Genomic DNA, 25,692 nt, shown 5'->3' with positions numbered 1-25,692 from the left:
TGGTTTATTTGACGTGAACCAGTTTAAGTTAATCACAATAAAATAATTTTACAGGCTAAATACGGACTAACATACATAATACACCACTTATATTATCTATATCTAATCTTTACATGGCATAACACAAAGTCGCCGTAGCTGTCTGTGTCCTTATGTCTCGAGATTAGCTACTCGCCTCGGCTCCGCTCGGGTGTACATCTTATATATAAAATTCTCATGTCAGTTTTCGTTCTCATACTCCTCCGAAACGGCTTGACCGATTCTCATGAAACTTTCTGAGCGTATTGAATAGGTCTGAGAATCGGCCAACATCTATTTTTCATCCCCGTAAATGTTAGGGGTAGTGCACCCTTAAATTTTTTTTTATTTTAAGGCAAAACACCGTTGCCGGGACAGCTAGTGTAATATATATAAACCTTCCTCTTGAATCATTCTATCTATAAAAAACCGCTTCAAAATCCGTTGCGTAGTTTTAAAGATTTAAGCATACATAGGGACAGACAGCGACAGCGACTTTATTTTATACTATAAATAATGATAAATCGTACTATTAATACGAGCATTAAAAATAAACTAAATACTGCCTGGTTTCTGTTTCAGTAAAGTATTTCATAATATCTGTTAATCTGTTATTATAATATAATAAATTCCGCGATAATATTCTGTATTTCAATGTAGGGAATATTTACTGCATAAAAATATATTTTGCATTACAGCTTACTATAAAATATTTACCTGCATGCAAGTAATTTACAAATTGTTAATCGAGTATATTTTCTCTTTGCCGTATTTATTAATAAATATTTTCCAAACGTTTTTGCAATAACTGACTGTATATTAAATATGGATTTAAAATTCAATATTAAAATACTTGTAGCAGTACCTACAGTTGAACGGGTAAACATGTTGTAAATAACGTAGTGGAGTAACTAGAAATATCATTGCAATAAAGTTCTAACATACAAGTGGGGTAGGTCATGTTACTCCCTGTGATAGGATTGTGTACAACGATGGTTAACTAATTCGTCATACTCGGGAATGGGTGCTGCTTGTGTGGACTAGTCTGTTTAGTTATATCTGCTAACAGATCTACGTAAAAGAAAGTTTAAATATTTACATTCTATATATTTGTCCAAAATGCTATAATCAATAGAATTTTTTTAATATTGAATGGATATCATATATGGATTCGGCTTATAGTCTTCTTTATGTATAAGAAATTAGTAAATTCGTGACGATCCGAAAAAAGACTTTTTTATCTGCATGTGTGTAATTGTTCACTTTAAAATAACTGGAGAAATTTTTAGAGAATGTGTTAAAGTTGGAACAAATTGCGCGGAAATCGAATCTATACCTCCATTAAAGTATATGTCGCAAGGTAACAAAGTGCACACATCGATAACGCTAACTATACTTATATACGAGGTAATTGTTTATCGTTCAAAAGTATCATACCAGATATTAGCGTATATTACTATAGTTAAAAATTTAGAACAAAACTTTGAAGAAGAATGTAAAGTATAACATATTTTAGGAGACATAGTGGAATCAGCTTTGATCAAAGATCATAACATGAAAATTCCTGATGATCAAATTTATAACAATAATTTCGATATATAACGTATATACAATGTTCCAATTAAAGAAATGAGAGCAATGTTAGACAATAAATGAAGAAATGAATCGTTATCTAATATTGATGGATACAAACTCCGTGATGATGAAACCAGAAACGTAGTAATTGGTAAATATTTAATAATTAATAACAGAAATATTAAGAAAGAAAAGACTATGATTATGTACTTACTAGAAAATTCAAACGAAGAGAAATATAAGTAGACATCTGAAAAAAGAAGAATTATAATTAATTACAGTATCTTAAATATAAAAAGTGATATAAAAATTGATAATGATGAAATGGTGATCACAACATCAAGTTAGGAGTAAGAAGCAGCTAGGTAATAATATGAAGAAAGAAAGGAAATATCTATAAATATTAACAATTACACTATATACATACATATGGAGTTGTATTTGTATTATACTAGATTTAAAATGATATTGCAGTCGATTATGAAAGTATTAAACTTAAGAAATGATGAAAAAGAACAGAAGAAGTTGTACCAGATGAATGTATAAATATAAATAATTGTAAATATATTAATATTAAAAGAAATAAAAATAACATTTATTGAAATAAACTTAATATTATACTTTTGTATATACAAAAATAAATTAAATGAGATTAATAATGTTATGTATCTACGTATAGTTGTAATCAAAACTGCTAATGCAATTATTGTTAATGCATAAAAATATTTAAGACGCATTATTTGATATGCAATGTTATCAATAATGAAGAAGAAGATATTAATTTTTAGGTAAGTGGCGATAATTAAAAAAAAATTATAAAAATAAACTCCTAAGAAACAATATCGTTTATTAACTTGAGTGATATAATCTGGAATTTTCTAGGATGTCAAATTTATTACCTAATTTAAATATTTTGAATTTTTGTGAATTATTGACCATTATCAATCATTTTAACATTCAAAGTATCATTAGTTATGAACGAATGGAAATCGGTCGTCTCAATGTAAAGTATAATTTCGTAAAATATAAAGTAGAAAGTGAATTTGATGATTGTAAATCATATTTGAAATAAAGCGCATGTCATTGACATTTCTACAATGAGTTTGTTTAATAATTCAACGATGATGTAGGCTTGTACGATGATGAATTAATAAATGATTTGACGATGATGTAGGTTTGTACGATAATGAATCAATAAATGATTTTTTGATGAAAAGTTTAGAGTATAAACTTACTTTAGTTTCATTATTATTTGTATCTCTTATTGTTGTTGAAATAATATATTCTTCGACGTTGTTTCTGCTGCAACTCAACTTATTTATTTTTTATTTCTTTTAATCATTATTTCCAAATTTCCGAGGGTGACAGTGACATCAATGTCACCTTCGAGGACCAGGCCCGCTGCCATACCCCACACTCTTCCGAATATTCAAAGTTCTCCATCTTGGACTTCATAAAGATATTTAAACATTTGTTTCTAAAATCTTCTTCAATCTGCGTAGATTTCGTTGTGGTGATTCACCGCTGTGGTTAATCCAATTAAATGAACTTGGAAGCATAGCTACACCATCCTTAGATCGCACGAGGTTGAAAGAATTGGAAAAATAATATTGTATTGATCATTTTTTTTTACCTTACCGTCGTCATTTCATATTCTTTAGTCAATAAAAAAGTAAAAAATGGTAATTTCTGGTAACTTGTTTAAATTTTTTTGTTAATACATTTTGCAGTTAACTTATTTTAAGCACGATTAATACGTTGTAAATTAATATAAATAATGTATATTTAGCTGCTTTTTAAATTAAACAGAGTCAAAAATTAGTTTATATTTCTTGTATCACAAAGATTATTATTTAACGATTTGGGTGTAGTTTTCACAATTGTGTTATGGTAACCTCAAAATATGGTATTAATTGGGTTACAAACGAAATCCAGGTTTCGCTGTAAGAGATTGCTTTAAGCGATAAGGCCGCCGTTTGTTTAGCACCTTTGTTCTTTTTTTGTAAATATTTTTCTGTGCACAATAAAGACATTATTATTAACTTTTTCTCACGGCTTCGCTTGCATTGAATCATTAAATAAACATCGGAGTAACTTCATTATGGGCTGCTATATGGCGTTGAAGTAAAAAAAGTTGATATTTTATTTTTTTGTTTTTTATAAAAAATATTTGTCTATTTAAAACAAAAGGTATCCTATGTTCATTCTAATATCTACAAGAACATGTGTAGAAAATTTCACGAAAATCGCTTCAGCAATGTTTGCGTGAAAGCTTAATAAACATGTGTAATTTCATATTTATAATGTTAGTAAGAATTATTAAATGTTATATATTGTTTTAAATTTGACGCTGTGATTATTTCTACGTATAATTAGTAAAAATCACGGGATGATTCGGAGATTTGCTGAGTTCCCGATATTTTGGCAGTGTTACCCGTAATTATGGTGGTTGAAACACTGCCGAAATATCGGGTACTCAGCAAATAAATATAAAACGTGGTAAGATCCGTTCGAGAATGAAGTTTATGCTGTAAATAATATAAATGACGTAGTGGAGTAACTTGAAACAGTCATGCTCGCTGTAAAGTTCAAACTTGTGGGCCGGGTCGATGTGCTCCCTCTAATATGGTTGAGTGCAATGATGGCTGGCTCATCCGTCATACTCGTGAACGGGTGCTGCTTGTGGGGACTGGTCTGTTCAGGTTGCGAACACTGATTAGATTTTTTGATTTTCTTTATATAGCATATGCTGGTGGTCATTCTATTCTCCCAAATTTGTTTTTAAATGAATCTTATTATTCGAAATATGTACATTTAAAAAAAAAATACGAGCATGGGTTTCTTGTCAGTTCTTCTCATTTTGAAATCATTCCGAACTGACGGTAGATTTGACATATCATAAGAGTCAGTAGACCTACACGAATAAAGTTATTTTGAATTTGAATTTGAATCCCATGATTTTTACTAATTATACATATTAAATGTTAGTTTATGAATATTATCCAATAGTAACAAGCAAGAATATTCCCACTTAATTAATAAGATGAATAAGATTTTGTTACCAACATTTAGTTTTGAATTCTACAGTACGATCAAAGTTGGAGAGAGTTTGCATCTCGAAACTTGTCCGACACGTACCGGGTATTATGTTGAGCTCTTTAATATTATTAATAACTAGCTGTGCCCACGACTTCGTCCGCGTGGAATTTAATTTTATTTTTCTAATTTAAAAGTAGCCTAAGTTACTCCTTATTACATCAGCTATCTGCCAGTAAGTGCCGTCAGAATCAGTCAATCAATAAAATTGGAGTGTCTGATTGTAATATTGAAATAACCGTTTTTTTACTACATGCATATGAATATAGGTACATACAACAAAAAATATTTTTTACAATTTTTGTCAGACTGTCTGTTTGTTCCGGCTAATCTCTGAAATAGTTGAACCGATTTTGACTTTTATTTTATAAAAATAAAGTTAAATTTCACGAAGGATTGGACGAAGGCACGAAATCAGCTAGTACCTACACAATATATATTGAAAATACACAGACCGATACAAATAAAATTATAATCATGAATACTGTACATAATGTAAATTAAATATTGTAATGGGTAAAAACTGTGATTGGTACAGTTTATGCTGTAAATAATATAAATGACGTAGTGGAGTAACTTGAAACAGTCATGCTCGCTATAAAGTTCAAACTTGTGGCGGCGTGGTGGGCCGGGTCGATGTGCTCCCTCTAAAATGGTTGAGTGCAATGATGGCTGGCTCATCAGTCATACACGTGAACGGGTGCTGCTTGTGGGGACTGGTCTGTTCAGGTTGCGAACACTGACTAGATTTTTTGATTTTTTTTTTATATAGCATATGCTGGTGGTCACTCTATTATTATTATTAGAATTTAAATGAAATAGTATTATTGTAAATATTTTTTTAATGTTGTACAACATTAAAAAAATAAATACGAGCTGAGTTTCTTGTCAGTTCTTCTCATCTCAAAATCATTCCGAACTGGCGGTAGATTTGACATATCAAAAAGAGTCTGTAATAGACCTACATGAATAAAGATATTTTGAATTTGAATAAAAATATTTGTGAACCCGCGACTACCTGAATTAAGTCTGCGTACTAAATCGCTATTCCACCGAGGCTGTTAATGAAAATTGTTCTTCAATATGGCAGATGTATGAAAGACATTCAGAAATTACGAGTACACATGGGACTGCAAAACCTTTTGGTACAGTCACAGTCTAAAACTTTATCGGCAAACTCAAGTTGGACGCCAGTGAGGCCTATAATTGCTCAACCTCGGTTGTATGCAGTTGTTAATATTCTACCAAAAACTTTGTCGGCTGACGATACTGCTGCATTACTCTAATTGCCACCCATGTCTAGGTCCTGATATCACTAAGGCTTTTGTATACAAATGGTATACAAATTGATGCAAACGTTATTAAATCCTTCCCATTGAATTTACAGACGGACATATATGATACACTAGATGTGTTCTCGGTTTTAACTGCATGAAATTTATAGTCTATGTGTTATTCTGATGTATAAGCTATGTTACTGTAAAGTTTCTTCAAAATTCGTTGATTAGTTTTTGCGTGAACGAGTAACAAACATCTATACTAACAATTTTTTATGCTTATATCTATACATATAAATAAAATTGGTGTGTCTATTTATAATATTGAAATATCCGTTTTTTCCCACATATATTTGAATAAAAATACGGTACATAAACCAAATTACCATTTTTTTTAATTTTTGTCTGTCTGTCTGTTTGTTCCTGCTAATCTCTAAAATAGCTTTACCGATTTTGACGAGACTTTTATTGGCAGGAAGCTAATGTAATAAGGAGTATCATAGGCTACTTTTAATTTAGATAAATGTAGTTAAATTCCACGTGGACGAAGTCCCGGGAACAGCTTTTACTTATATGTATGGATTAAGTTTGAATACAAACTTAACGATCAAATTAAGAGCAGAAGAGGAAACGCACTGCACTACCTACGTAGTTGTAGCCCTCTCATGCATAAACGAAATATCTCCTTTGGAAAGTATACACTACATCCTGAGGAGATAAAAACCATCGCTCCTAAGAATATCCTTCAATTCTTGTCCTTTACAAGTCTAAGTTATCCCCTCCGATCGATGCCCCGTCCAATTCAACAGGGATCGAAATTACGACGGCCTGAGCCGAGGTTCGAACCCCTAGTGGTGCCCTCAGACTAAAGTCGTATCCGTCAGGCAGGAGTTGGCCTTCAGCCGCTCCATAAGTCCTTCCGCGGGTTTGGAGTGCCACCCGCACTCGCTCCCTAACGTCCGGTGAAGCTGTAAAGGCCAGCTGCGGCCAAGCATTAGAGTAGTCCGAAAAAAAAACGAGTCTAAATAGCGTACTTTGAATAAGGGCGAGCACAATACAGGTCGCAGTATTACAGGTGACCTGATAATAGTCCAAACTTAATAAAAAAAAATATCGATCAAATACTAAAGTACTATTTTCTGCAATTATTTTATTATTTATTTATAATTTCAATATTCCACTCTCATAATGATGCGCTATTGTTGATACAACAACAGGCCGATTATACTTGAGTTCTGACAAGTATTAAAGTCTTTTCTTTCCAACACATCGAGAAAAATATAAGAATAGAATATCTCATTAAAATATCGTGAGTTCAATTCATATCGTGTTATTAACTTTACAATGAGTTTAAAAATAATATTGAAAATATTTCTTTTTTCTTCTTTGTATTTCGGAAAAATATTGAATACTGTAGAAAATAGACGAGGGCAATTGTTAGGCATAATGAATTGGTGTAAAATTATTTTAACGACCTCGGCTGGCGTTCTAGCACACCGCTTTACGTCCGATGGTCGCGAGTTCGATTCCTCGCACTGTAGAAACATTTATATTCCTGAGTGTGATTCTTAGTATTGGGTGTTTTCTATGTAGTATAAAATGAATGTATTTGCGAAGGTGGTCTGGGGTTCTAGCACACCGCTTTACGTCCGATGGTCGCGAGTTCGATTCCTCGCACTGTAGAAACATTTATATTCCTGAGTGTGATTATTTGTATTGGGTGTTTTCTATGTAGTATAATATGAATGTATTAAAAAAAATTATCTATGTATTTAGTACCCATAACAGAAGATTTTGAAGCGGTTTTTTAATAGATAGAGTGATTCAAGAGGAAGGTTTATATATATAATACATGTACACCCGTGTGAAGCCGGGGTGAGTAGCTAGTAGAAAATAATTTATTCAAATAAACTTATTTAAATCTGTTTTTTGTAGTCATCAATTTTTTTTCAATCTCTTTTGGTAAGATAGTAGCTGATTTAATAAGGAGTAACTTAAGCAACTTTTATTTTAGAAAAATAAAGTTAAATTCCACGCGGACGAAGTCGCGGGTACAACAAGTATATTTAAGGCACCCAAAGACCACACAAGCATATTTAATTTTTTATTAATTTTTTTTTGTAATTAAATACATATATACACATATATATATATACGTAGAACACACGTAGAACAATTACAAAAAAAAAAATTAAATATACACATGTGTATATATGTATGTGTGTGTATGTGTGTATACATATATATATGTAAAATGTACCTATGTCCAATGTGTAAATCTATATTTGTGTCAATAAACGTTTTTCTTTCTTTCTAATAATTTTCAAACTGTAATTATACTACCCGTATACTGTTATAATCGTTCACTCTCTTTTATCTTTGTAATCCTTACTCCCAAGGACTTGTATTATACATAAAAGTACTAATTTATTGGCTTCCTACAGATTAAGTAAAAGTTAGTTAAATTCAAAAAGCAATTTACCGAAATGATATTATGGTTTACAATATTAGAGACGGGTGTTCAATTAAGCAGTGGCTTAATTGGAATTTCATATAATATAATAGAATACATCATAACAGAATACAAATAATCATCTACTGATACATCATGATAGAATACAAATAATCATCCACTAATAAACTACATGTAAAATAAAGTTGTTTCCGCTATTTGTTCGCTTAGATCTTTTAAACTACGCAAAGGATTTTAATGCTGTTTTTAACAATATATAGAGTGATTCAAGAGAATGGTTTATATGTATAGATAGTAGGTACACACGTGCGAAGGGGCACCGGCGAAGTCACAGTTTTTGTTCCCATACTCCTCCGAAACGGCTTGACCGATTCTCATGAAATTTTGTGAGCTTATTGATTAAGTCTGAGAATCGGCCAACATCTATTTTTCATCCCCCTAAATGTTAGGGGTAGTCCACCCCTAAATTCTTTTTTTATTTTAAGGCAAAACAACGTTTGCCGGGACAGCTAGTATATAATAATAATTTATTAAAAAAAGGTACAAAATTTATACAGAAAAGGTTACAGAACATTATGTGTTTGAAGCAGGGATGTTAAAGACCTTCGTAACCGTAACCGAAACTATCGGATATCCAATATAAAAAAATATCCGTAACCGTAACCGAATCCGAAATAAACGTTTCCTACAATAACGGATAGGGACAGAGCCTAATTGAGACACGTTGTGTGGTTACATACACACACACATACATTTACATTTTATTAGCAATTCGTATCCCTATTATATCCCTGGGTTGAACCTAAATCTGTACATATAAATAAAATTGGAGTGTCTGTTTGTAATATTGAAATAACCATTTTTTTACTACACGCATATGAATACAAACTCGGAATATACACCAAAATAACAATTTTAAAAATTTTTGTCTATCTGTCTGTTTGCTCCGGCTAATCTCTGAAATGGCTGGACCGATTTTGACGGGACTTTTTTTGGCAGGTAGCTGATATAATAGGGAGTAACTTAGGCTACTTTTATTTTAGAAAATAAAGTTAATTTCCAAGCGGACGAAATCGCGGGGACAGCTAGTAAACAATAAAAGACTTTAGTTTTACAATACTTTTTACAATCGTTATAGAAAATTACTGTTTTCCATTTCAAATCAAATTACATGCTCCCGTAATAAAAGTTGGTCAACAAAATTACAGTAAATTTGTTTGTTTCGCTAATAAATATTACAAGGGGAATGGTTGATAGGTATATATGATACTCGATGTTAAACATATATATTATAATAGCTGACCCGCGCACCTTCGTTTGTTTTTAATTTCCCCACCATTTGCAATATTGTCATTGCAGCTCCGCTCCTATTGGTCGTAGCGTAATGTTATATAGCTTAAAGCCTTCCTCGATAATTGGACTATCCAACACAAAAATAATTTTTCAATTCGAACCAGTAGTTCCTGAAATTAGCGCGATCAAACAAACAAACTCTTCAGATTTGTAATATTTGTATGGATATAAAATTCTCATGTTTATACTCCTATGCCTAGCCTAAGTTACCACTTATTACATCAGCTATCTGCCAAAAACAGTCCCGTCAAAATCGGTCCCGCCATTTCAGAGATTAGCCGCAACAAACAGACCGGCAGACAGACAGACAAAAATTGTAAAAAATGTTATTTTGGTGTATGTACCGTATTTATATTCATATGCATGTAGTTAAAAACGGTTATTTCAATATTACAAACAGACACTCCAATTTTATTTATATATGTATATAGATAAAATATTTTATTAGAATTTACTATTATCTTTGTCGCGTACAAGCAGCAACAAAACGCAACACAAAGGGAGCGTTCTGATTGGAGCGCACACCCATCCAATTTGAATACGCATCGTAACGAACAGACTTAAAATATCAACCGATCGATCTAACTTACAATTTGTTCACTCATCATATTTACCAATTAAATTCAAGAAATCAAGCAAAATATCATTTATTCACCCCGTAATCTGCTGAAGCCATCAACACCTACCATCTATTATTCGAGCCGCAACATCACCTAGCATCTGATCATTCAAGCCGCAACATCACCTACCATCTGAGTATTCGAGCCGCAACATCACCTACCATCTGAGTATTCGAGCCGCAACATCACCTACCATCTGAGTATTCGAGCCGCAACATCACCTACCATCTGAGTATTCGAGCCGCAACATCACCTACCATCTGAGTATTCGAGCCGCAACATCACCTACCATCTGAGTATTCGAGCCGCAACATCACCTACCATCTGAGTATTCGAGCCGCAACATCACCTACCATCTGAGTATTCGAGCCGCAACATCACCTACCATCTGAGTATTCGAGCCGCAACATCACCTACCATCTGAGTATTCGAGCCGCAACATCACCTACCATCTGATCATTCAAGCCGCAACATCACCTACCATCTGAGTATTCGAGCCGCAACATCACCTACCATCTGAGTATTCGAGCCGCAACATCACCTACCATCTGAGTATTCGAGCCGCAACATCACCTACCAATCTTTTATATATTTAATAAAACTACTAACTGAACATAGTAACAAATCTTTTTCTCGTGCCCCTGAAGCGAAATGTGAAATCTGTCGAGCGTTTCCATTTTGGAGTCGCTTTGGATGTGCATATTTGGTCTTTCACGGATTTCAGCAAATACTACAGACGTACGTACAGAATTCAACTGTCTTACGTCATATATTGTTAGGATTTTACTTGTTACTTTCAGAAGCGTTGCCTTCTGAAGGAAACTTCATGAGGAATTTAAATTTCAATAATACTTATAAATGGTCTGTTTTCTACGGGAATTATCGCGTAATATTAAATATATTATAAGTGTTATTATTATTATTACATATATATATATATATATTTATTATATCTTCCTTTTTACGGGGGTAATATATTCAAACATTATTATTATTATTATTATTATTATTAGTATGGTTTAGCTTTATTATATATATAACTAACTGTACACGCGACTTCGTCCGCGTGGAGTATAACTTTATTTTTCTAAAATAAAAGTAGTCTAAGTTACTACTTATTACTTCAGCTACCTGCCAAAAAAAGTCCCATCGAAATCGGTCCAGCCATTTCATATTAGATACATAAAAATATTTAACCATTTTTCAGTGATATATCAAATGTTACAGTTTTTTTTATATTGAGTTTAACAACATTATTATGAATTGTGTTATATATAAATAAAATTGGAATGTCTGTTTGTAATATTGTAATGAGCTTGTTTTACTACATGCATATGGATTTAAATACGGAACATACAATAAAATAAGATTTTTTAAAATTTTTGTCTGTTTGTTCCGGCTAATCTCTGAAATGGCTGGATCGATTTTGACTGGATGTTGTTTGATATGTTTTTTTTTTTCAATAGCATGTACTAGTGGTCATTCTGTTCTCCCAAATTTGAATTTAAATGAATCTGTATTATATTACATACAACATTTAAAAAAAAATACGAGCTGAGTTTCTTGTCAGTTCTTCTCATCTCGAAATCATTCCGAACTGACGGTAGATTTGACATATCTTAAGAGTCTGTAATAGACCTACATGAATAAAGATATTTTGAAATTATATTAAGATTATTATTTTATTTCTTTTGAAATCACTCAAAATATTCGAATACTCATGTGAGACAAGGTAGGTATATAAATACAGATAATGTATTTACATAACTTAATTGTACAACTAAGAACCTAAAATTAAAAACCTATAAATATATTATTAAAAGGGGTCCCTTTAGGCAACGTTCCGAAGATACTGGCAGCGTTCCCTTTTTGAATGGCTAGACTAATTCTTTATCCGAGGTAGCTGCCAGCTCTCCGGTCTTCTGTGATGTCGACTAACCTTTTTGTTATTTCCCCAGTACTCCACGGACCAACGATCTGGACACCAAGTAGGACAAAGTCGTATATAAATTAGATAAAAATATCAAATATATATTATAGTAATGTTTTATAGATATACATTAATTAACATTCTAATACATTAGGCTTAAATAAAAATATAAAACAAGTACTTTATTCATTTTATTTCGACTTATAAATGTAAACTTACAAGGATTATTTAAAAGAGCAACACACAAGTTTCTTGCTCGTTCTTCTTGTGATGAGACAGCTTTCCGAACGAGTGGTAGATAAAAAACAAATTGTTATGACTATTCAAAAGTGCTTAAATTAAGTTTATTTGAATAAATGATTTTCTATTCTATTCTATCCCAGGAAAAACAGTACCTAAAATATTGTGACGTTGACTGACAGTTCAATAGACGCACAACGCAGATGAAATTAAAAAAAAGTAGGCGAACAGCGTTCTATTTATTATGTATTTAATTATTTAATGGTAGAGCAGCCATGATCGATCCCCCGTCCAATTCAAACGGGGATCGAAATTACGACGGCCTGAGCCGAGGTTCGAACCCCTAGTGGTGCCCTCAGACTAAAGTCGCATCCGTCAGGCAGGAGTTGGCCTTCAGCCGCTCCATAAGTCCTTCCGCGGGTTTGGAGTGCCATCTGCACTCGCCCCTAACGTCCGGTGAAGCTGTAAAGGCCAGCTGCAACAGCATTAGAGTAGTCCGAAAAAAAAATAGTTAAAGTTTAGAAACCTTTGGGTTATCACTCGGTTAGTAATCAACGCTTGGGTGCTTTAGTGTTTATTTTATTTATATACTAGCTATTCGGGGCGTATGTATTATATATATGTATATATATAGTTGAATAGCTATAATATACTACTAAGAGTCAATCTCAAGAACGGTGGCATATAATTTCTATAAATTCTTGCAGTTCGAGGAACGTTCTTAAGAAGAGAAATATTTTATATATGTAAGTAGCTACTCGCCCCGCCTTTGCACGATTGTACATGTATTATCCCGATTTTGACGGGACTTTTTTTGGTAGCTGATATAATAAGGAGTAACTTAGATTATTATTTTAGAGAAGTCTCTAATTAACTTTTTTGTTAAAATCCACGCGGCGAAGTATCTCTCTATCTACTCTTGAATCACTCTATCTATTAAAAAAAAACTGCTTCAAAATGTGTTGCGTAGTTTTAAAGATTTAAGCATACATAGGGACAGACAGCGACAGCGACTTTATTTTATATTATGTAATGAAGATTTGGAAATAAGTACTACAAATAGGGGTACAATGACTACTAATGAGGTACTTCTGTTTCATTATATGTCTGATTTATTACCAATTTAAAAAGTACTATTTTATACTCATACCTTTTGATAGTATCTTAATAATATTATAAACGCAAATGTATGTAAGTATGGATGTTTGTTACTCTTTCACGCAAAAACTACTCAACGGATTTTGATTAAACTTTAATATATATATATATATATATATATTTTTTTTTAATTAAACGCATGTGAAAAGCTAGTAGACAATCTTATATATAAATTTCTCGTGTCACAATGTTAGTTACCATACTCTGAAACGGCTGGATCGATTTTTATGAATTTTTATATGCATATTCAGTAGGCCTGAGAAACGGATACTATCTATTTTTCATACCCCTAAGTGATAAGGGCAAAAAAAATGGGTGGACCCATAACATTTTATTTTTTGTCCAATATTTTTTAATTATATTTTTTTATTGCGTCATTAAAAAATACTATACCTATTTTTTATGGAGTTGTTGATTTATATGGCATAAACAACATTTGCCGGGACAGCTAGTACAATATATATTTATTAGAATTATGGGAAGTAACGAGATTCACATGGGCTTGTTTCATTTCATTGTTTATTTTAAATTTATTTCTATTACCATCGCTAGTACGTCGCGTCCTGTTGTATTATTCTCTCGTATACCTTTCTGGGATTACGCCTATTTAATATGAATGGGCAGTTCTTTATTGTATTTAATATAAACAACGGTTCAAGTGCGAACGTATGTAAATATTCTGTAATATTGAATTACGAAAATAAAAACAATTGACCCCCTGAATTCTTAGTGAATTTGTCACGATGGGCTGATCTGACCTCATGCTCAACATATCATCGTACACTGGTGGCTCGCCAGCGTAAACCGTTAGCGCTGGTAGGTACTATTCCACTATCATAAATGAAAAAAAAACTGAATTACAGTTTAAAAAACAAGGTGTTCCGCGGCAGAATGACACCTGCAACGCAGACAGCTCACAGAAACTTATATAAATTAATATAGTAATAAATAATTATAGTAATATTAACAGTTTTTCATATAAAGATTTACATATATTTATAGGTATATATTACATATGGAAATATAAAGCTAGATACATATACGCATTTACATAATCTTGGAGATTACCACAGTATTGTGGCACTGTGCCGCCTCACATCTCAAAGGTCCTGTGTTCAAATCTGACAAACATTTTGCATCTAAGTGACGCTAATTCTAACTAACTGCGACGTATATATATAAAACTACGAGTTATGCCAAATGTTACGTTCACCGTGTCTACAGTTAATATTGTTCTGACTACCCCATCCGGCATAATAGTCGTGAATATAAGTAATGTTAACAAATTAAAAAATGCAACAGTTTTTCTCAGTTCTGTAACTGAATTGGCCGGTAGATAATATGATACTCTTAAAGTATGTACTTCAAGAAAACTTTTAAATATATGTAAAATACTTACATTTATCGTGATCAGGAAGAAGTCCATCGTAAAGAGGAACGATGTGACAGGGTTGAAGTGCGTCTGAAACAAAAACACAGGTTTAATATGCAAGATATTAGCCATTTCATGTCGGGGTATATTATTCACTAGCTGTATTCGCGACTTCGTCCGCGTGGATTTTAACGAAAAAGTTAATTAGAGACTTTTCTAAAATAATAATCTAAGTTACTCCTTATTATATCCGCTACCTGCCAAAACAAGTCCCGTCAAAATCGGTACAGCCATTTTAGAGATTAGCCGGAACAAACAGACAGATAAAAATAGAAAAACAAAAATTAGTATTATGTAGAGTATTTATATTCATATGTAATAAAAATTAATTTTTCAATAGTCCAAACAGACACTCCAATTTTATTTATATGTATAGATAACAGAATGGGCAAGCGAGTATACCATACAAAACATAGAGCAATTGCAACCTAATACCAGTTCTTACAGAATATGTATGATTTTTTCATGAAGTTCTTATCAAGGCATCAAATCAAATCAAATTAAATCAAAAATTTAATTATTCGTGTAGGACTACATAGCCGCTTATGAACGTCATGTATTTTGTATTAAAATATTTCCCTACCTTCCAGATTACAATTGAAAAAAAAACTGGTAATAAACTCAAATGAATCCTTTATAAAAGCCAGATTGTTTACATAGTGTACAGGTGTTTATGTCCAACATTGATATAATTGGAATTTATTCTCCTCGTTTAGTTATAAGTGAAGATTATTAGACATGGGTGTACAGTCTAGACTACTAAAGTAGCCAGCCACGCTTCTCCCGGAAGCGCAGAAGCCTCCCAGTGTCTTCAAAGGCTTTATGACGCGACTTCACCGTTCCGAGTTTAGTTATGAGTTGTGAATAGGGCCGAGACTAAAGTAGCCAGCCACGCTTCTCCCGGAAGCGCAGAAGGCTCCCAGTGTCTTCAAAGGCTTTATGACGCGACTTCACCGTTCCGAGTTTAGTTATGAGTTGTGAATAGGGCCGAGACTAAAGTAGCCAGCCACGCTTCTCCCGGAAGCGCAGAAGTCTTCCAGTGTCTTCACAGGCTTTATGAAGCGACTTCACCGTTCCGAGTTTAGTTATGAGTTGTGAATAGAGCCGAGACTAAAGTAGCCAGCCACGCTTCTCCCGGAAGCGCAGAAGCCTCCTCGTGTCTTTATGGAGCGGCCACCCCGCTCCGAGGATTTGTGTTCGTTGTGTAGCCATTGGTATAATTTCTCTAATTATTAAGATAAGGCAGATGAAATACGAAGAGATCCACCATCCACAGAGATTTTGCCCGTATATTATGACGGTCTACTTACGATGGTCGCGTGTTCGATTCCTCGCACGGCACTAACATTTTGTTTGTTTTTTTTTATTATTATTATTAATGCATTTGCGCTTGGTCTTACCTCATCTGATGGGAAATTATGGTTAGACCTAGGATGCAGTGCGCTTAACCCCTTGTATTCATGAGTACGATTGTTTGTATCGGTCTGGATGCTCTCTAAGTATAATATTTATGTATTTACGAAAAAAAATTATCTATGTATTTGTATCAGTTATCTAGTACTCATAACACAAGCTTTACTCATAGTTAAAAAGGTCTCTTCTAAATGGGTCCAGCCATTTCAGAGATTACCCGAAACAAACAGACAGACAGACAAAAATTGTAAAAAATGTTATTTTAGTGTATACACAAAAAATGTATAAATGTGTATGTATAAAAAATTTTAGTTTAGTGTACCGTATTTATATTCATATGCATGTAGTAAAAAACGGTTATTTCAATGTTACAAACAGACACTCCAATTTTATTTATATGTATAGATACCAAATTTAATAACACTCAAGCCCCAGTCCTGTTTAACAAGAAGATTAAACCTTAAGGACAGTAAATATTTTATTACTAACTGACCAGACAGTATGTCTGTCTGTCCAATTTGCAATTTAGTTTGCGGTATATGACAGTAAAGCATTTCGTATTTCCAGAACTCTGTGCATTTTGCAGGTGAATTTGTAAATAATATAACTTGGTGGTTCATAAATAGGCATAAAAATTCTTATGTTTGATAATGTAATAAATGTAAAATAGTATTTAATATTTCAAATTTAGCTTTAATAAACTCAGTAATATGATTTAGATAAATTATTACATGCAAGTAGGTATTTTTTGGGTGGGGAATTGTTTGACTTTATTCATGTAGGTCTATTATAGACTAGAATAGAATAGAAAATAATTTATTCAAATAAACTTACATTGAAGCACTTTTGAATAGTCATTAAATTTTTTTAATCTACCGCTCATACGGAAAGCTGTCTCATCACAAGAAGCACGAGCAAGAAACTTGCGTGTTGCTCTTTTAAATAATATTATTATTACTTTACATTTTTAAGTTTAAGTGTGTGAATACAAGCTCTCTGATATATTAAATCTATCGTCAGTTTTGAATGATTTCGAGACGAGAAGAATCGACAAGAAACTCAGCTCGTATTCTTTTCAAATAAATGTTGTACATGTTTACAATAATACACAGTCCTTGTTACAATTATTGTAATAATGACTGTGTATTATTAGTCTGTGTATTATTTTGAATGTTAATTACTGAGTACACAGTAATTAAAATTCAAATTTGGGATAATAGAATACAAAGACTACCTACGGTAAATCGGCATTATTTTCTTTATTAACAATAATTTATTAATAACTATTTACGGAGTAAATTGTGAACCCTGATAACTCAGTAGTATTGTACTTAAACATCATATTTTTCTTTTATATTATTTATCTCCCAATTTGACTTAAAATGCCCTTAAAATTAAGATTTCTAACTAAAATCCGATTACTTTTTGATGGTAGAATTCCATTTAATGAACTGATTCAGAACATATAACAATTGTTATCCTTTTTTTACATTACCTATTTTTAATAGTAAATGCTTGTTTTTTTATTATATTTGTGCTATATTATTGTTTTCATATAGTTTAATATAGAAATTATTTTTAAAATATCCATTTATATACTAATATACACATCCTCTCAGTTCCAATTTAAGTCACTCCACAATGTCCCCATATATTCCCCCACAGCCACAAAATCCCCCCAAATTTGGGGAGAAATCCGCAATTTGATATTACGCTGGGAATTCAAGAGGAGCGGTCGCCGTTGCACTTGTCTCCTCTCAACCATCCCCGACATCCGCAGCAAACCTAATCTAATCATGATGCACTCGCACACTCGAAATATCTCAGCGTACCTGCAATTCTGTATCTGTTTTCGATTGCTGTCTCTATTGACTATAATTAATCTATGACCATCCAAAGGGAAACTTGGTAATGAAGGGCCATTACTAAGATTCCTGTCTGCTTCAATGGACTACATCTATTCGTACACCTACCCATTATGCGGTCGTCTGCAGTCCAGCAGTGTGATTGTGGTATTTGTATCGACATACCTCGACGACATTGATGTACAGTGAGTGCACTGCACATAAAGGGGTTTGCATGCATATAAACCTCTTATGTTGCATGCATATAAACCTCGTATAATTCAATTGAGTTTCTTGCGAGTTCTTCTCAATTGGATCTATATACCGAACTGGACGGTAGGGAAAAAAATAAAATTAGAATGTAAAAATTTGACGTTCATAAGCGGCTAAAATGCCCTACCTGAATAAATGATTTTTGAATTTGAATGAACGGAACGATAAGGAACACCGTATACACAAACGAAAATAGTGCTTTGAATGTTTCATATTAATGTCATAACGTGACAGGGCAATTTGTAGGAAGGAATTAAAATATTATTTGCAATTTCTACTTTACATCTTGGAAATCTTTACATTAGAAACCAAAGTCACCGCCGCTCTCTATTCGCGTATATCTTTTAAATTACGCAACGCATTTTAATGCAGTTTTCAGCAATAGATAGAGTGATTCAAGAGGAACGTTTATATGTATAATACATGCGTGTTGCAATACAGACAAAGCCGAAAAATTATATATATAAATTTGTAATGCATCTGTGCGAAGCCGAGATGACTCGCTAGTAAATTATACACTGAAGCATCTGGAATTTATCAGGTTTATGAATATTGTCATTGGTTTTCGATTTGTTACAGGTTTACTTTAAAACTATCTCAATATTTCTTTTTCGTTTTTTTTATATGTGCTTCTGCTCTGGATATATAAGCACATGGCAAATATAGGCCTAGGCTCGAAAAAAGTCTGCAGATTCTGCCAAACTGAAGAGGAAACGCCACTACACATCCTATGTGGTTATAGCCCACTCATACATAAACGAAATATCTCCTTTGGAAAGTTTACACTCTTTCCCGAGGAGATACAAACCATCGCTCCTAAGAATATCCTTCAATTCTTGTCGCTGACGGGTCTAGGTAGCGAACTCTATAAAAGGGCGAGCACAATAGATCTATGTATGTACAATGCTACAGGTGCTACAAAGACCTGACAATAGCCCAAACAACCCAATAAAAAAAAATACGGCTCTGGAAACAAGTAATTTTTAGCCCAACTTAACAAGTACAGTAACTCGAAGTTTTACATTACACATTACAAAAACTAAAGTCAATCTTCAACATATGTGAATTAGGAATGTTTAATTAAAACTGTTACCAACTCCGAAATTTCATAGGGATTGTATTATTTCTTGTGCATCTGTGAAATCTTATTAATCTGTTCTATCTGTTGAGCGTATCACGTTACAATGAAGCTTTATTTTGTTGGGATTCAACTGTGAGGTAAACGATTCTCTGGTGTATAACATAAATTATTTATTGATTAACGAATTCAGGACTATTTCGGTACGCATTCAGTGTTTCAGGTATCTTATTCAAATCTATGTATATAAGTATTGTTGCTGGCTGCTTGTTACTGTTATTGCTGTGCCACCATTTTTTAATAATAATCTCAGGACAATCCACACAGCGCCATCTAGACCCAAGTTAAGCTAACTAAATCTTGTGTTAGGCAAAAAAAAACTATGTATTTGTATCAGTTGTCTAGTGACAACTGATACAAATACATAGTTTTTTTTTGTAAATACATACATATTATACATAGCAAACACCTAGAGCGATACCAACATACATGAGTATGTTGGTATCGCTCTGGGTGTTTGCTGCTTTGTATTCATGTACAAACGTTTGTACGGTTCGAAGAATCGAACCCGCGACCATCGGATAGTAAAGCGGCATGCTGTACCACTAGCCCATTGAGACCGTCAATATATAATGTAATGACGTAATATATATGAAGTGTGGTTAAAATTTTCTATGGAAAATGCCTTTCATTGATTGGGCGATTTTTTGTTGAATCCTAGCTATAAATATGCAAACTATAGCTTCATTAATAGAGAGCGATTTTTTATTGAATCCTAGCTATACATATGCAAACATATCTTCATTAATAGAGAGCGATTTTTTATTGAATCCTAGCTATATATATGCAAACTATAGCTTCATTAATAGAAAGCGATTTTTTATTGAATCCTAGCTATACATATGCAAAATAAAGCTTCATTAATAGATAGCGTTTTCTATTGAATCCTAGCTATACATATGCAAACTATAGTTTCTTTAATAGAGAGCGATTTTTTATTGAATCCTAGCTATAAATATGCAAATTATAGCTTCATTAACAGAGAGCGATTTTTTATTGAATCCTAGCTATAAATATGCAAATTATAGCTTCATTAATAGATATCGATTTTTGATTGAATCCTAGCTATACATATGCAAACTATATCTTCATTAATAGAGAGCGATTTTTTTATTGAATCCTAGCTATAAACATGCAAACTATAGCTTCATTAATAGAGAGCGATTTTTTATTGAATCCTAGCTGTACATATTAAATTATAGAATATTTAACATTAGTCAAATTATTATATATTATTAGGATATATATAATATATATATAGGATTATATATATATTAGGAAAAATATTTCAATTGTTCAAACGCTTGCAGCGTTTTCCTATGGATTTAATAAACGTTTCAAGCGGTCCACATAAGAGAAACTTTTTACTGTTTTATTAACTTCTATTCTATTCTATGTTCGTAGACTATAAATACATTTATTATTCTATGAGAGAAAAGTTATATTCTAATATTTAAATACAATATTATTAATAACTAGCTATTTCCGCGACTTTGTCCTCGTGGAATTTAACTTTATTTTTCTAACGTATTTTTTTTTCTAAAATAAAAGGTGCAAAAGTTATTACTTATTATATCAGCTGCCAATAAAAGTCCCGTCAAAATCGGTCCACCATTTCAGAGAGCCGGTACAAACAGCCGGTAAAAATGTTATTTTGGTGAAAGTACCGTATATATATTTATATGCATTTAGTAAAAAACTGTTATTTAGAATATTACAAACGGACACTCCAATTTTATTTATAGGTATAGATGAAATACGAACAAACAAATATATAACTACTGGCTGTGCCGTGACTTCGTTCACGTGAAACAGTGACTATGAAATAATATACAGAAAAGCTAATGAAAAAAGATTCAATGTTCTTGCTTCATAAATGACGAAACTCCATACAAACTTTCATTCCCTATTTTATTTTAGCCCCTTCAGGGTAAATTTTTATACTAACTTTGAATGTCATCATCATCATCATCAGTCCACTGCAGTCCACTGCTGGACATAAGCCTCTCCTTGAATGTCATATTTATTGAAAATGTATTATAATATTTATATATATATCTACTTTTAGTAGAAGAGTATTTAGTTGGTCAATAGCCAATTTGTGAGATAATCTTTATTCCTTCGCTTAAGAAATTCAATATTACTACGGCTGATTCTAAGGCAACGGGAATTGGGGATGATAATTTGTACAATCCTTTTGTGTTTTCTCTATTATTTAGATCCTATTATTGTATTATGTTTCTTCCATTAGCAATTAAAGATCTTTGTCGGCACTATTAATTACCTATATTTTTAATCTGTGCTCCTAATGGAACACAGATTAAAAATATAGATTAATATCTAGGGACATATGTATGAGGGTCACATATATATGTATATGATTCGAAATTACACTAAATGCTACCAAGTCTAAGTAGGAAAGGGTAACAAACATCCATATTCACAAACTTTCGCATTTATAATATTAATTTATCCCCTTAGGGATGGAATTTATCAGTTCTTTCTTAGGGGATTTGCTTACGTCATAGTAGCTTTATGCATGCAAAGTCTCAGCCCGATCGGTTTAAAGTTGACAAAGTTTCATACAAACTTTCATCCCCTATTTTATCCCTTTGGGGGTAGAATTAATCAAAATCCTTTGTTAGCGGATGTCTACGTCATAACATCTACCTGCATGCTAAATTTCAGCCCGATCCATCCAATGGTTTGGGCTGTGCGTTGATAGATCACTACGTCAGTCACCTTTGAGTTATATATATATAGATATAGAAGATTACGATACAATAATAATCTCTATAAATGAAATTTATTTGAAGAACAATAAGTAAGAGATCAATAAAGCGACTCGATATATAACCATAACCTAATGCAATTACGAACTTGTGCAGTAGATTTTTATAAAATATTATTGAAACCGCAAAACTGTTTTATAAGTGCATTTTCAATTTAGAAGACTCTTATGAATATAGATGTTCATATTTCTATACAACCTCTCGACAAGTGCGAGCAACAGGTTGTTAAAGTTTCACAAGAGAACTAGCTGTTCTCGCGACTTCGTTCGCGTGGAATTTAACTTTAATTTTCTAAAATGAAAGTAGCCTAAGTTACTCCTTTTTACAGCAACTACCTGCTAAAAAAAGGCCCGTCAAATACGGTTCAGCCATTTCAGAGATTAACGGGAACAAACAGATAGATAGGCAATATTTGAAAACAATGTTATTTTGGTGTATGTACCATATTTATATGCATGTAATAAAAAAACGATTATTTCAATATTATATAGTATGTCAAATCTACCGTCAGTTCGGAATGATTTCGGTATGAGAAGAACTAATAAGAAACTCAGTTCCTATTGTTTTCAAATAAATGTTACAATAATAGATTCATTTTTTTAGAATAGAAAATCATTTATTTATATAAACTTAATTTAAGCACTTTTAAAGAGTTATAACATTTTTTTTAATCTACCGCTCATTCGGAAAGCTGTCTCATCACAAGAAGAACGAGCAAGAAACTTGTGTGTTGCTCTTTTAAATAATCCTTGTAAGTTCACATTTACAAGTAGGAAAGTGTAAATACAAACTACCAACCAACACTAATTTATTAGGGTCAAATATAAGTACACAATAAGATTAAATCAGTCGTAGTGATAAGAGCAGACCAGTCCCTACAAGCAGCACTCGTATATATATCTTACACATATTCTGCATTAAAATTACAAAAGCAATTTCATACCCTTTTCCATTTGCACTTTAATGATATGGACAAACTTCGATGGACTAATCAAGTAGCATCCCTTGACACCAACCCCGACCTACCCCGTACTGAATTGCATTATGCGATTCAGAATTTTTATCTTGAATTTTTCTGTTTGATTTTTTTCATTTTCTTATGTTTATTATTATTATTACATATTATTACATAGATTATTATCTATGTAATTCTATTATGATGACCTCGGTCTAGCGGTCTAGCACACTGCTTTACGTCCTATGGTCGCGGGTTCGATGCCTCGCACTGTACAAAAATTTGTATTCATACATACTTATAAATTTTTAAATCAGTTTTTTAACTTTTCATTCTTCTGTAGTGCTTTTTTAAATAAAATGTTGTTCTAAGAAAATACTTTAATAATGATTAATATCCAAACAACTCCTGTCGGGAGCAAAAGCTAGTATTACATAAATTTTATTCATAAACTAGCTGTACCCGCGACTACGTCCGCGTGGAATTTAACTGTATTTTTCTAAAATACCAGAATTTTTCTAAAATAGTCAAATCAAAATCGGTCAAGCCATTTCAGAGATTAGCCGGAACAAATAGACAGACAGACTAAAATTGTAAAAAATGTTGTTTTGGTCTATGTACCGTATATATATTCATATGCATGTAATAAAAAACGATTATTTCAATATTACAAACAGACACTCCAATCTTATTTATATGTATAGATTATAGATTGAGTTTAACGCACAGAAAATAAATTTAAAGCTAGAAATCTGAATAGTATCCGAGTGTTGGCGACAGCTATAAATTGACTGAAAATATTACGCCCCAGGGGAGTGTTGCATTATCAAATATATTGGTTTAAATCTGCATGAATATGTTAATTTGATATACATTTTATATTAATACTACTGTTGATGAATTGATTTTGATAAAGGATGACAACCTCCCTCCTTTGAGGGAGGTTGTCATCCCTCAAAGGAGGGAGTCAAAAGTCCCTCAGAGGAGTAGGATGTCCTCTTTCCTGGTCAAGACGGTGTAATTCGAGTGGTCGAGGTCAAAACCTCTACTGGTTCCTTAAAACGTTCTCTTACAAAACTGGTACGCCTCCCTATTGAATAATATATTGTATAGCCCCTTTACCTTGTAATTTTTCCCTTAATTTTGATAATTTGTCCCGTAAACATCATAGCTGTTAAGAGCGGGGGCTATGTTCAAAATCTACCCTGTATCATCGTAAGCACAGATATTATATTATATTAGAGTCCGTTAGTTTTCTGTTCCCGCGCGTTCCCTTCCCCTCCCTAACTAGTAACAAACTGACTGTACGGCGGCCATGACGCGCGCGCGCATTGTGTTGTGAATTAAAATAAATTAGAACTGTGAAACCTACTGTGAAACTGGAAAGCTAGCGAAGATACCTTCAAGACCCTGAAGCCCAAGAAATCCGCAGAACCATACAGGTACGTGACAGACATAGTAAATTCCCTAACATTTTGGTAGCAGAGTAGTTTCCCAAACAACTACTGTTGCGTTTTAATAACGTTAATTATATCCTGTCTGGCTTGTGGTATCGTAATACCTTATTTAAATTATTTTTCTTTCTATCCTTTTCTATTTTCCATTTAATAATGTACAATATCCTTTTTTTATTGAATATTACTAGCGGTGTCCGCAACTTCGTTCGCGCAGCGCACTCAACAGAAGCCCTCAAATATGAACATTTTTCGCCATTTTTACAACATTTTTCACTGATTCTTCGATATATTGGTCGTAGCGTAATCTTATATATAAAATTCTCGTGTCACAGTTTTCGTTCCCATACTCCTCCGAAACGGCTTGACCGATTCTCATGAAATTTTGTGAGCGTATTGAAAATCGGCCAACATCTATTTTTCATCACCCGAAATGTTAGGGGTAGTCCACCCCAAAATTTTTTTTTATTTAGAGGTAAACAACGTTTGCCGGGACAGCTAGTATTATATAGTTTAAAGCCTTTCTCGACAAATGGACTATCCAACATAACAGACACAAAGAATTTTTCAATTGCTTTTTCAACTGCTTGTAGGGACTGGTCTGCTCTTATCACTACGACTGATTTAATCTTATTGTATATATTATATATA

The 25,692-nt window shown here is 32.7% G+C and overlaps 1 protein-coding gene across 1 annotated transcript in view; it reads right to left on the bottom strand.

The window, feature by feature from the left end:
* Positions 1-25,692, bottom strand: part of LOC131855713 (uncharacterized) — a 125,212-nt gene that overhangs the window by 28,723 nt on the left and 70,797 nt on the right. Inside the window, exon 5 of the mRNA XM_059207013.1 lies at positions 15,140-15,202. Coding sequence (XP_059062996.1) covers positions 15,140-15,202 — 63 coding nt within the window. The remainder of the gene's footprint in view (positions 1-15,139; positions 15,203-25,692) is intronic.

This window comes from Achroia grisella, unplaced genomic scaffold, assembly GCF_030625045.1.
Source record: "Achroia grisella isolate CSIRO2021 unplaced genomic scaffold, CSIRO_AGI_Agris_v1 utg1470, whole genome shotgun sequence".
Taxonomy (NCBI): domain Eukaryota; kingdom Metazoa; phylum Arthropoda; class Insecta; order Lepidoptera; family Pyralidae; genus Achroia; species Achroia grisella.
Note: the sequence above shows the minus strand (reverse complement) of the source record. Positions and strands in the feature narration are given on the sequence as shown.